General features: G+C 43.4%; 1 protein-coding gene across 8 annotated transcripts in view; it reads left to right on the top strand.

Moving 5' to 3' along the window:
• Positions 1–13,047, top strand: part of jmjd1cb (jumonji domain containing 1Cb) — a 116,212-nt gene that overhangs the window by 71,915 nt on the left and 31,250 nt on the right. For 4 of the 8 annotated variants that reach the window (XM_085170366.1, XM_085170369.1, XM_085170368.1 and 1 more), the window contains exons 3-6: positions 566–679; positions 11,380–11,485; positions 11,638–11,762; positions 12,204–12,371. In XM_085170366.1, coding sequence (XP_085026492.1) covers positions 566–679; positions 11,380–11,485; positions 11,638–11,762; positions 12,204–12,371 — 513 coding nt within the window. The remainder of the gene's footprint in view (positions 1–565; positions 680–11,379; positions 11,486–11,637; positions 11,763–12,203; positions 12,372–13,047) is intronic. The other 4 variants (XM_085170373.1, XM_085170371.1, XM_085170370.1 and 1 more) reach the window with 1 other exon arrangement.

The raw sequence follows: 13,047 nt of genomic DNA, 5'->3' as shown, positions 1-13,047 counted from the left end.
TGCCGTGACGTTCTTTCATTTATCCATTTAGTTTTGTGACTGCTCGACTGACGTCAGGCACTGGAACATAAACATATATATTTCTATAAATACTATTTAACGGGATGCAGCCGCTCTCTGCGCAGCATGGGCAGCTGAGCCGTCGGCTGACATTGTCGGAGAGCGCGTGCGTGTCTTTGTGTAAAAGCGGTAACATCAAAGTGGAGCGTGCTGCCTTTCAACTGTCAGACTTCCTCTGCTCATTAATTTATTCATCACTCTGGAGCTCGTCTTCGGCGCCCTGCTCTGCGTCTCTGTCTCTCTTCATCACGTCTCCGCTCGTGCTTTTCCTCCCTCTAATCTTTTCCATAGCTCTGGTATTTGTCTCTCGGACTCCCCGTTTCCTCTTCCTACATCTCTGACATCTGATTTCGTGCCATTAGCTGCAGCTCCAAAATGAATCGTACCTAAAATGTTTTGTAGAAACACTGAGATCTAAATATCCTCTGACGTCTGAACGATTGCTCGCAGAAACGAGCTCCACCGTAAAACTGCAGCTGTTGACTGTGATGTGTTTTCTTTACAGACATTTAAGCCGGTGGTGGGGGAGCGCCTGTTGTCGTCGGTGACAGCAGTGGAGTTCTTATTGGACCGACAGCTGGACTTCCTGTCAGACCACTCGGCCTACCATCCGTACCAGGTACTCACAGCTGGATGGGCTTTTTTCATCTCAGTGTTGGTGTTTGTTGTTTTGATTATGCAGAGATTGAAACGATCAGTTACACCAGCAGCTATGCTTTTCTTTCTATTTCGAGATATTTGCTTTTACGCACATGCTTTCATTAAAATGTCTCAAAGTCAGGTAAAAAAATCCTTGAGATGAATTTTAGTTTCATTTCTCCTCTGGCTGTGATCACACTTATTCGTGATATTAAACAAATTTATCAGACGTATTTTTTTGTTGCATGAGTCACTGCACTTGGCACTACTAAGCTAAAAGCAGAATTTAGCGTCTTCTTGTAGTTTCTAGTACGTCACTGCACTCAGAGCGGTGCCACGGACGGTGATGAAATCGACCGTGGTCATAGTAAAAGGAAACAGCTTGATAAGCAGTGTGAGGATTTCCCTGCTGATGCAATCATGCACTACAGTTATTATTTGCTTTCTATTCACTCTCCACATGTGACAAACACGTACGTGTGTGGACACACACAGAACTTTAACCCTTTAGAATAATGTGAGAGTGTCTGCACCGATCCATCATCATCAAACAGAGTGTTTCCTGTGGTCACCCTGCCAGGTGTGCAGGTGGCACGTTTGTGACGCTTGTTCATCTCCTGAACTTTTGTCCTGCATTTCTGTCGGTGAGAAGCTTGTTGGGAAGAGTGGAGCAGAGACAGGTGGCCCTTTAACACAGATTAACACAGACTGGTTAGTTAGTAGGAAAAACATAAAGAGCTCCTGGGAATAGTGAGCATCTCACCTGTACACCTGGAGGTTGAACAGTGTTACATCATAAATGTTTTTTTTCATGTTTGTTTGTCTGCAGAAACACTTAGCAGGAACTTGTCGAATCCCAAGTGCACTCGTGCTGATAGCAAGCTTTTTTTTTTTTTTGACACTGTAATTTTTATTGATAGTTTTGTCACAGTTTAAACACAAACATGTATTGCATTACAGGAGAAATAACCATGCAAGCACACAGTCAAAACAAACAGAACTAAAGCGAACAAAAGGTGTGGGTGCCAATTCTAATCAACTACCGTATGCATGCCTGCCTTTACTCCGCAGCATACAAACTCCAGCTTATATACGTACTTTTATACGGGCAAGCATCAATAGAGTTATAGACCTTAAATGTTTTGTTCGTTCATTAATTTTCCTTGGTGCCATATAATGTCCACTTCTCCCACTTAGCAACGAAAATATCTTCCTTTAATCTGAGAATGTAAGTCATTTTTTCCATTGCATAGATTTCTCCAACAACATTTAACCAGTCTTTTGAAGGAGGCGGATCCAGTTTGCACCAGTTTCTTGTTATAGCTTTCTTTGCAGCTATCAACAGGATTTTTGTCAAATACAAGTCGTCGTACATAACATACTCTCTAATATTCCCAAGATATACAGTTTTAAAATTGTGTGGTAATTGATAGCCCAAGATATTGCCTATTACAAGAGTCACGTTCTTCCAAAAATTATGCAGTTTCAGGCACTCCCAAAACACATGCGTATGGTGTGCTTCCATGTTACTGATAGCAAGCTTTGAGTGGTCTGCTGTTACATTAACACACAAACACACACTGCAGATAGAAGTGGCTGATACATGTCTGATATCCATCTGTTGTAGGCCAATAGTGGGTCAGTGTGTTTGCAACACCCAGGCAGGAGCCTTGATGAAAACCATACAGTACACATCAGTAACACCTGGTTTTGTTTGACCAACAGTTTAAAATCCAGTTTGTCATGTTTAATGAAGAAATGTGTCCTTCAGCAATTATGATGGGTATTCAGTTGGATGTACATCTGAATAGCAGGGAAGTAGGCACTGGACTGGAGGAGCGGAGGACTGATCCACTGATCCACTGATCGGGTTGTAGTGTGTGGAGGTGAAGAGCGTCAGATACGATCATGAATCTAAGGCTGAATGTCAGGATGTATTCCTCAGGCTGGGTGTCAGAAGAAACAGGGTGACAGAGGGAGTTATCATAACAGTCTCACTCTGATGGACCCATTAGAGAGCAGGTTGGTCTTCTGCCTAAGAACATTGGGCATGCAGACTTACCTTTCAGTGGGTCGATGGTCCGGCTCTACCTCCTGGGCTACAGCCGCCCATAAACAGAGGTTGATTAGATGGTGTTGGGTCGATAAGGAGGGCAGTGGATGTTGTGAAAAGGCTGTGGTCAGTATAGAGTGACGTGTAAAAGTGGATGAACGTACACACAGGTGGACGTCATGATTTTCAGAAGCATGATTTTCATGTAGCTGGCTCGTGTCAGGGGCTAGTTTGTAGGATGAGTTTGGAAATCAAGACGAGGAAGTGAACTAAGACAAAAGGCTCAGATTAAATGGTGGAAACTAACGAAGAAAGAATGTTGGTCAGGGGAAGATTTGAGCTGGGCGATGAGTGGAAGAGTCACCAGATGACAGATAAAGTCCTGCTGAAGTGGTGAGGGGAGCTGCCAGGAAGGTGTTTGATCTCATTACTAACGTCTTCCTCTGGAGCCTACAGAGCAAGAGCCGCGGTTTAGGTCAGGGAGATGTAGACAGTAGACAGGAGCACTGGGAGACCAGAAGTATGGCATAGAGAGAGGTGGGGATGGTTTATAGTGAGTTATAGGCTAGGCTGGATAGCAGGGAAAGACAGTGGGACCTACTGGGCAGAGATTAGGGATACAGATGGAAACATAATGAGTGAGGGGATGCATGAAGAAGTGTGCTGTTACTGGATTTAAAGAGCAAAGGTGATGTGCAGCACTGCAGTAACTACAGAGGGACAACGCTGATGTGATGCTCATGGGGCAGCACTGCAGGTGTGCTGTTAGCTTTGAGAGTGTTTATGAAGAAGTTTAGAGAAGGAACTGCACTGTGTCTCGTGGAGTTAGAGACTATATGATGGTGCCAGGAGAGTAAATGTGCTCCTGCATGAGGTGGTGCAGAGCATCCACGGGGATAGCGACACAGTGGTGAAGTGTGCAGCTGCTGGATTACACCAGCATCTGCTTGGAGCCCCTTCTTGTCTGCAGGGCTGATGGACAGATGAGGTCATGCATTAGTGTCTGCGGAGTATGATGTCTGCAGACGGCAGAGAAGAGAAATCAAAGTCAGTAGAAGCAAGACAGAGTTAGAGAGAAGCAGGTGTTGATGAGGCTCTTACACAAAGACAGGAGGCTGAGCTGAAGATGCTCAGATGGAGTGAGCAGCATTAGAAACGAGTCCGTCAGAGCGGCAGTTCAGGCTGAGACGGTTTGAGCATGTGCAAAGCAGGGATGTACTGGACAAAGTGTGATGAATGTGGAGCTACTGGGCAGATTTCATGGATGTAGTGACAGAGGAGGACACGGAGGACAGGGTGAGGTGGAGGTGGATGATCTGCTGTGGCAACGCCAGAAGGCTGTAGCTGGAAAAAAGAAGCAGCCTATAAACATGAGATGAAACTGAAACAGCCTTAATAAAAACAATCACAGTACTTTGTTACTTTGATATGTGTGTGCCGCTGAGTGCTGGTGCCTCTTCTTTAATGAGTGGAAATGAAAATGGCCATGTCGTTCCTGCTGTACTCTACGCTCCAACCACACCGGTCTCATCTCTGTTGTGGACAGACGGCTCATTAAAGCAGGAATGTTGATTTGAAATGAGCCTTCTGGCTTTCCTGTCTTAACCTGCTCACAGCGATGGAGAGCAGACCTCCCTGCTGCCTTTATGTGAGTGATGATTGTCATCAAGAGGATTTCTTCACTCTGAAAAAGAACGTCAGATTAGTTGATTTTGAGCACATTTTGTACACATTGTAACCAAATGAAACGTGCTAATGAAAGAGGAGTCATTCATAATCAGGTTGGATGCAGCAGCCGTGGAGGGACGCTGGCTGTGCAGCGCAGCGAGGTTTGTCTGCTGCATGTAACTCTGCCAAACCTGAACATGACCATAAGCTGCAGCTGCAGTCTGTCCTCTGATTGACAGCAGACACCGTAGCTCCAAAACAGTGAGTAACTGAGGCACGCACACTTGTGCTGTGTGCGCTTGGTGAGGTTTGTGTTCGTGTGTCAGTGCTGTGCAGCTGAACGCAGCTTGTTGTATTATGTTGGCTGGAACAGTGTGTTCCCCTCAGTGCCTACCTAATGAGAAGACTCTGTTCTGCACCGAGTGGGCAGAAATTCATATTTAACCCAAGTCAGAAAAAGCAACATGTATTGTGTCTTTGCAGTCAGACAGATGTTGAATCAGCTGCTGCCGTGTTCCCCGAGTTGTGATTTGATTTGTTTTATAGATTCCCACACACTGTACAACTTGTATGCATGATGTAGCATGATTGTTAGAGTAAACAACACGGCCACGGAATCTGCAAATACAGTACATCAAAATTAGACATGTTAATCCATCCATGCTCCTCCACTTATCTTTATCAGGCTCGCGGGGGCTGCTGTTTGTCCCAGCTACCATAGGGACAAACAGACGAGCATCCACATCCACACCTGTGGATGATTTAGAGTCACCAGGTGACCTCCCCTCACCCTCAGCTGGTGGCAGCAGATCGTAGCAGGCTGCCTGGTTGTTGCCTCTCTGTATTAGTATTAGAGGTGGGAATCACCATACATCCCTCGATACGATATTATTGCAATTTTTAAAAATATTTTGCGATATTCAGATTCTGTACATAAAGGTAAACTTTATCAATATTCATTTTCTCTAATATCAAAGTCTCACACTCAGTCTTTCTCTCATTTCAGTTTGATTGTTGACAAACTGAACGGTTTGTATTACAGTCTAGTCCAACTTAACTGAATCAACCATCTGGTACAATTATAGCTATTCTGAACTATGCAGTTTATGAAAACTATGCAGCCCCTTCAGCAACTGAAGAATTTGAAAGTAAATTAAAACAAAATATAATTTTACATTAAATAAAAAAGTTTTAAACTTAATTAAAATAAAACATGTCTTAAATTAAAATAAGTAAACTGTCATGTTTATTAAACGCATTTGGACAGTGAAGGAATGTCAGGATTCTTGCTCAGAAAAAGGATCAACATGCTCTGAAGTCAGAGCACAAAAACCTTTTTTGTAACAAAGTATCGATTTCTGCTGTCCCTGTATCCATACATTATTAGCAAACAAAATATCACCATGCTACACAGTATCCATTTTTCCCCCACCCCTAATTAGTATAGAGGTCTTTACCTTTCAATGTTAAATGCTTTGAGACAACTCATCATGATCTGGTGCTATACACACTTCATGATAAACCACATGACTACAATATACACACTGACACTACACAGTCTGCCACATGAGTGGTGACTGAAACAGGAAGGAGTGTCAGGTTGGAGGGGGCAGTGCGCGCACGCACACACACACACACACACACACACACACACACAATGCAAATTCCTCTGTTCTTAAATCACTCATGTTCACACAGAGCTCCCCGTTCTTTAGTAAAAACAGTGTCTCTCTCTGCGCTGCAGCCTCAGTGTTTTATTTATTTATTTTTGGACAGGAAGTAGAGAGTGGGAGGGGGCGGGGACTACAATCTGTTTGGCATAAACGGTACAATGAAGTCAGTGTTTAGTGGGCCAACCCAGGCTGCTGCTCAGCTCTGTGTGTGTGTGTGTGTGTGTGTGTGTGTGTGTGTGTGTGTGTGTGTGTGTGTGTGTGTGTGTGTTACTAGAAAACTGTGGTCTGAAGCTGAAGAGCAGCAGCCAGATAATAAACTGTTAGTGCTGACTCAGCAGTCTGACCAAACGATGCACGCTGAGTGTTTCAGATCTGTCGCTCCACCTTTCTGCAGAGATGCTTTCTGCTTCTCTCACGTACAGCAGAGGAGAACTTTACTTCATGTGATCATTAAATGCTCCTAAAATGCTTCAGCAGCACAAACACAGTGGACAGGAGCGAGCTTAGGTACATAGTGTGAGCATGCTTATCAGTCCAGCATCAAAACAGCCGAGTCATATAAACCACAGGACAGATGCTGTCCCACATTTATTACTAGAGCACCAAATACAGATTCATCTGTTAAGTGTAAATTCACTTTGAAAAGTCTGATGAAGGGGATATGGGATTTAGGAGTTCAGCAGGAACATCCAATGGACATCTGGCTGGAAAAGCACCAAATATTGGGTTTCATGGAAGCTGTTGGCAGCCCGACTCTTTGATGGAGTCATGAGGACTTTCAGTATTGTTCACATTGCAGGATCACTTCTGTGTTACAAACTTAAGAAGTTTTCTTTGTTTTCCTCCATGAAGTGTGACTGTTGGGGGAGGAATGCAGCAAGCAGCTGACACACCCATTTTAATAGTGTTCAGCTGACAGCCTCAGAGAAGTTTCTGGCTTTGTGCCCTGCAGTGTTCCTGATACAAAAGCTGCTCTGTGCTGTGGCACAGTCACCTGCTGTGTCTGATTGAGACTTGTGTGGGAGACTATGATGCAGCGTATGTAAGAGCTACGTGAAACCACGAGTATAGAGTCAGCACTCAGATCTGACAGAACAAAAGCTTTGGACGTTTGCTTACATCATTCATTCAGTTTTGACTGCCATCAGGAAAAGGAGTCAAACTGTTGCTGGACTCGAGTTAGTTTCAGAACATTTCTCCAAGCCCACTACTTCATATACCAGCAAAGATGAATCATGAAGCTGCCAGAATCAGCAGATGGACTCACAGGATACAATTTTGTGAAAAGTTGATACATTTTTAACTTGTGCACACAGATTTTCCTCTTTGACAAACCTTTGAATGTCTTCACACTACTCAAAATCTTTGCTCCATGACTATGATTTCTTTTTTCATATTCATGTAAGCCAGCTTCAAGCGTGGTGGTATTAGCCTGTTGCCTTGGTTAAGCTGTGTATTTGTGTGGTGTGTAAACACGTCTACACTGGGCCTGATCCACTGTATATTCACAGGTATGGGTGTAAGGATAAGTTAAACTGTAGCTGCAGCATGAAACCATGTGCTCTGCAAGGCTCTGTACTTGTCTCTGTCAGGGGGAAAGCAGCACAGAGGAGACATTATTGCAGGTTTTGAAGCTTCATACTGACTAACAAACCAGGCGATGTTCATGTTGAATAGTGTGTGCGCTCATTGGGATGGATTAAGAGTTAGAGCAGTCTATTAACAGAGGTCATTAGTCATCAGAAGGACAAATTCTAGAATATGAGACACGCTGCTTTCCACTGGGCTATTTTTAGGCTACACTGGTTTAATTTGGAGTTAAAAAAGGTTTTGAAAGTAGAGCACTGCAGCAGGATCGGAGAGGGAGGGGCGAGGAGATGAAAGAGAAGGTGAAATGAAAGCTGCCTCACTTCCTGCTGAGCCTCAGCCTCTGTGTCTTTGTGACTCCTGCCACTCTTTCTTTGTAAGGAGACGTACACGGGCGTGTGCTCACACCAGTTCTTATCACACAGTTTAGTAAACAGTAATTAACAATAGAGGAGATTCTAGATGATTTCATATACGAGAAAACGTTCAGATGTTTTCTTTCCTTGTTCAGGTGTCGAGATCAGAGCAGCTACTGATCCGTATCAGCCCGTCACCAGGATCAGGACCGACTCGTCTTATTTGATTGAAACACCAATAATCTGTTTTATTCTGGAACGTCTCAGGATGGATCGTTACGAGCTGTAGAGCACATACGCTGCTGACTGAGCTGTGAGACTGTGTGTGGACGTCTCCCCTTTGTGTCTGTGACATCTCTGTCTCTGTTACCTTGGTGTTTTTACTGTCACAGCAGAAAATCTGTTGTTATAGAAAAATGTAATTATTTTACTTTTATTCTTTATCCCTTCGCTGTAACACATTACTTTTAATGTGTTACAGCGAAGGGATAAAGAATAAAAACAGTACGTAGTGAGGGTCTTATACTGTGAAATAAAAATGAGGTCACAGAAGAGTAAAAACTAACACTTGTAGTACAAAGTGTACATTAATAAATGAATCAGCTCAGAGGGATGAGCAGGCGGCTGTATGATGGTGAAGAGTGGCGAGCTGCAGCCCTTTGCCGCCCTTCCTCTCTCTCACTCTGCTTTCCTGTCACTCTTCACTGCGTCTGTCCAATAAAGCCAGAAACTAATTTAAAAAAGTAAATAACAAGTATACTGTAGATTAGGGCTGCCACGATTAGTCGACTAGTCATGATTACGTTGACTATCAAAATCGCGTCGTTTGAAGCTTTGTAAGATCCCAAAAGACGCAGGAATAAGTAGTAGGATTTAAGAGTGTAATAACGGACTGAAACAGAAGATGGCAGCACTGCATGTACAAGGATGCCAGCTGCCGTTAAACCCCGAAGAAGAAGTAGCTCTGTCCCAGAATTCATAGCGCAGCCCAGCTCAGTTTCCAACAATGGCGGCAGCTAGTTAGTTTTAATATTACTCTTATTATTCTTTCTGGGTCACAAAATAAACGTTTAACATATTTTCAGGCGAGAATGTAGCTGTGTAAACCTCAAATATCTGCTCAGTTTATCAAGACACCACATATTTTCAAAAGCGCTCCGACGTTTTCAGAGACGTCTGTTACCCACTAGCTCGATAGCTAGCCGGGGGCTAGGCTAACTAGAGCCGTGAGAACACCGGACTCCCGGCTAATCGTTTTCAAACCCACCGCTGTCTTTCGCTACTCAGGTTAAACATGATATATAAGTCACTTAGATAACTTAAAAATGTTATTGTTTGGCTTTTTTAGTATTTTATTTGTTCCTGAGTAAATCGGTTTGGCTGAGATTAAAGTTATAGTTTTTACACACCTGAATAAACGTCAAGCAGACAGCTGATTATCAGAAGTGTGAGATGCTCGAGAATTTACTCCGGTGTCCTGTTATATTTTAGATAGCAAGGAGTTTATTAAACTTCACCGAAACAATCTGCAAACTTCATTAAAATTAATAAACTATCATCTTGTCTTTATTTTTAGTTAGCACATACCTTAAACACTTAAAGCTGTAAGCTAATGATAGTTATATAAGAGAAGATGCTGCTGGTGCAATAAGCTGTATGTTTTACGTCCAATGGATGATGATCTGATTAGTCGACTAATCGCAAAAATAATCGGTGACTAGTCGACTATCAAAATAATCGTTTGTGGCAGCCCTAAGAAACTACTCCAACAAGGTATCATGTAGGAATATGTGTGTGAATCTTTCTGGGTAGTATTTGTTTCACTTGGTTGTGGCTCGTTGCCACTGACAGTAGAGCTTTACAGCTTTATGAAATATAATATCACGTCTTTCAAAAACACTTCATTTTTTCCTGGTTTCGAGTTTCAGAGTGAATCTGTTTTTTTTTATAAACCTAAACAGCATCAGATTTTCACAGAAGTTGGATTTTTAAATGTTTTCAGTCACTGTGGCGAGAATCCGCTGATGTCTCAGCCGTGGCGGTAATGCTGGAGCTTTAGATTCTGCGTCCACACTGGACGGGATTTGCTCTGATGATGTTCGATGACTTCAAGTGACGAAGAGAAAAATAACCAGCGGCGATGCAAAATGGTCCCGACTTTTCTCACCTTGGAGGTGTGCAGTGACTGTGAGCGTCAGGGCAGGATACGACGGCTGACACATGACCTGCTTTTACAGGATTACCGAGACAACCAAAGGATGACGTGTGCAAGTAGCTGCCATCTGCTGCAAAGCCACCTTTGACTTTGCAGCTTTATATAAGTATTTTCAGTGGTCATCGAGATATAAACAAACTGAGCTTATATCTGTGCCCAAAATAAGGTCGTTAAAACCCTTTTCTACTGCTGAATTCACCCACAGATTTCACTTCCCCCTGCTAGCTCTTATCATGTTTCTGCTTTAGCTTTTACCAAGACAGGCCTTTGCACAAATATACAACCACTGCTACCCTCCCCAGAAGTCTGGACTGAGGGAGGTGACTGCATTAGTTAGTATTTAATCCTTTAACGGCCTCGTGTTCAGTCATTAAACAACAATGCTGTGCACAGCACTGCTGTACATCGTGCTAAAGCTCATGTAGATGATCAAAAAGGCACGTTTTTGTTGACACGACTGCTGTATGAACATGCATGAAAACATCATAAAACACTGAAATGTGATGCATTAGAAAAGAAGTGTGAGGTGAAAACCTTTATTCTGTAGATATAAACTGAACTAAGCAGGAAAACTGTCTGAAGATTATTCCAAGCTTTTTATCTGAACCCACAACACACTGTGCGAGTGACACATCCATCAGAGGAAGCAGGAATGTTAGCAGAGGGAAAATCAGTCCGTTATTACAGTCGGGAAAATCCAGAACCGGAAAGAATGATCATCGGATCTTTTCATCAACCACATTCCAGCAAGTACGGTATAATGATCCCAGTCTGGACTGGGCACAGGGTGTGAACCATTCATCAAGGAAGAGACGTCTCGATTAGACTTTACAGCAAAGCCATCACAGAGCTAACAGCAGCCTGTGCAAGAAGGACACGCAGGCTCTGACACACTGTGACGAGTGGGCTTCACTTACATAACTCTTTCTTTTCTTACATTTAAGAATAATAATATCTGGTCACGTTAATAAAGAAATGTGAGTTATTAGCTTTTGAAGTTGAGATGAACACGGTGCCCCGTTAGCTGAGAAACCATCGTCTGTGTCAGTTTGGTTGTTTCTGAGCTTTCGGGGCTTCTTTGACTCAAACACGTTTCATCATTTGCTGGTGCTTGTTGCTGTCTTTAAGGATGAGGTGGACAGTCAAAACCCAGTGTTGAGAGACAACCCTCAGCTTCACGAAGAAGTGAAAGGCTGGCTCAAAGACCAGAAGGTGCAGGAAATTTTTATGCAAGGTAAGTCTTTGTTTGGACGGTGTGGTGGCATTTTAACACGCTGTCTTACTTTGCTAAAGCTCAGCACATCAGTGACATCTGTAACAGTTGTTTTATAAGGAACATGCAGTGGGACTATAACTGCAGTGGGAACTGTTTCCTGTGGCTTGCAGGTCCCTACTCGTTAAATGGCTACCGTGTGCGTGTGTACAGACAAGACTCGGCCACCCAGTGGTTCACTGGTATCATTACACATCACGACCTCTTCAGTCGAAACATGGTCGTTATGAATGACCAGGTACGTGGATGCACTCGCACACAGTTATGTGATGTTATTATTTATTATTAAAAGGATGGGACGTGTGACCTTAACTAGAACCTGAGACGCAGCCTCCCCTCTGTCGTCATCATGTTTAAAATAATAATCATTTACAGACATCTGATTTCATCTGGTATTAAGAGACAGAGGCAAAAGGACACTGCCCAGTTACTGATTTACACTGAAATCACATTGATACCATAGATGATACTCAAAGTCTCAGAAGTGTTTGAATCCTAGTTACCTCAGGGTCAGAGGTCGTTTTGGTGTATCCACTCGGAGGCTGAAGGATACCTGTAATGGTTGGTTAGCAGATATTTTGTTCTTGACCTGTGCATGCAGAGTAACGTAAAATACTGTAATGATGTTTTTTACATTTGCATCTAGTTTCTGTTCATCATATCGTTTGAATTCTCCAAGAATGAACCTGGTGTGTGTGCTCAGGTGCTAGAGCCTCAGAACGTGGATCCATCCATGGTCCAGATGACCTTTCTGGATGACGTTGTTCACTCTTTGCTGAAAGGGGAAAACATCGGCATTACCTCCAGGCGCAGGTCGCGATCCAGTCAGAACAACAACGCTGCCCACGTGAGTACAGACGCACAAAGACACAGCAGCAAATATGAGAAACTATCTGTCACCTGTGCTGTAGGTAAATTAGACGTGAGGACTAAAGAATGGATTGTGTGCACAATATTCAGTTGATGAGGGTGTGGAGCTGACAAAGGGATGAGACGCACACAGCTGTAGAATAAAAAAGATTCATGACTGTCGAGCTGAACGCATCCAGCATGTGGCTTTGGTGTTGTTTCTGTTAGCGAGCACAAGCTGCTGCTTTCCATCTAATCAGCATCATCTGCATCTCTGTGTATCTGTCCGTGTCAGAGACATTGGTCAACACAGATCTCTGAACGCTCCGCGTCATTATCCTTTAATTTCCCAATCAGCGTTCCCTGAACAGGGCTGTGGCTCCGGAATCTCCCACAGAGCTGTTTGACCAATGTCCTTCCTTATTTTCTGTGTTCACCGTATCTTTAAATTGCCAACTTTGCCTTTAAAGTAAAAGTTTCTATGAACCTCGACTAAGAGGTCAGACACACAGGCGCTGTTCTGCTCACCTCTTGGCTCCGTGTGCTGCGATGTCAGCAGGTGACCATTAAACTGTGGTGATGTAATGTCAAGTTGCCACGTTTGAAGCAAGCTGGTGTACGGAGCTAACGTTGAACTCTTAGCCAGTCCCGCAGTCAATAACAACATTTCTCCT

Source organism: Neolamprologus multifasciatus, chromosome 8, assembly GCF_963576455.1.
Source record: "Neolamprologus multifasciatus chromosome 8, fNeoMul1.2, whole genome shotgun sequence".
NCBI lineage: Eukaryota > Metazoa > Chordata > Actinopteri > Cichliformes > Cichlidae > Neolamprologus > Neolamprologus multifasciatus.
The sequence above is the reverse complement of the archived record's forward strand: the minus strand, read 5'-3'. Positions and strand labels throughout refer to the sequence as shown.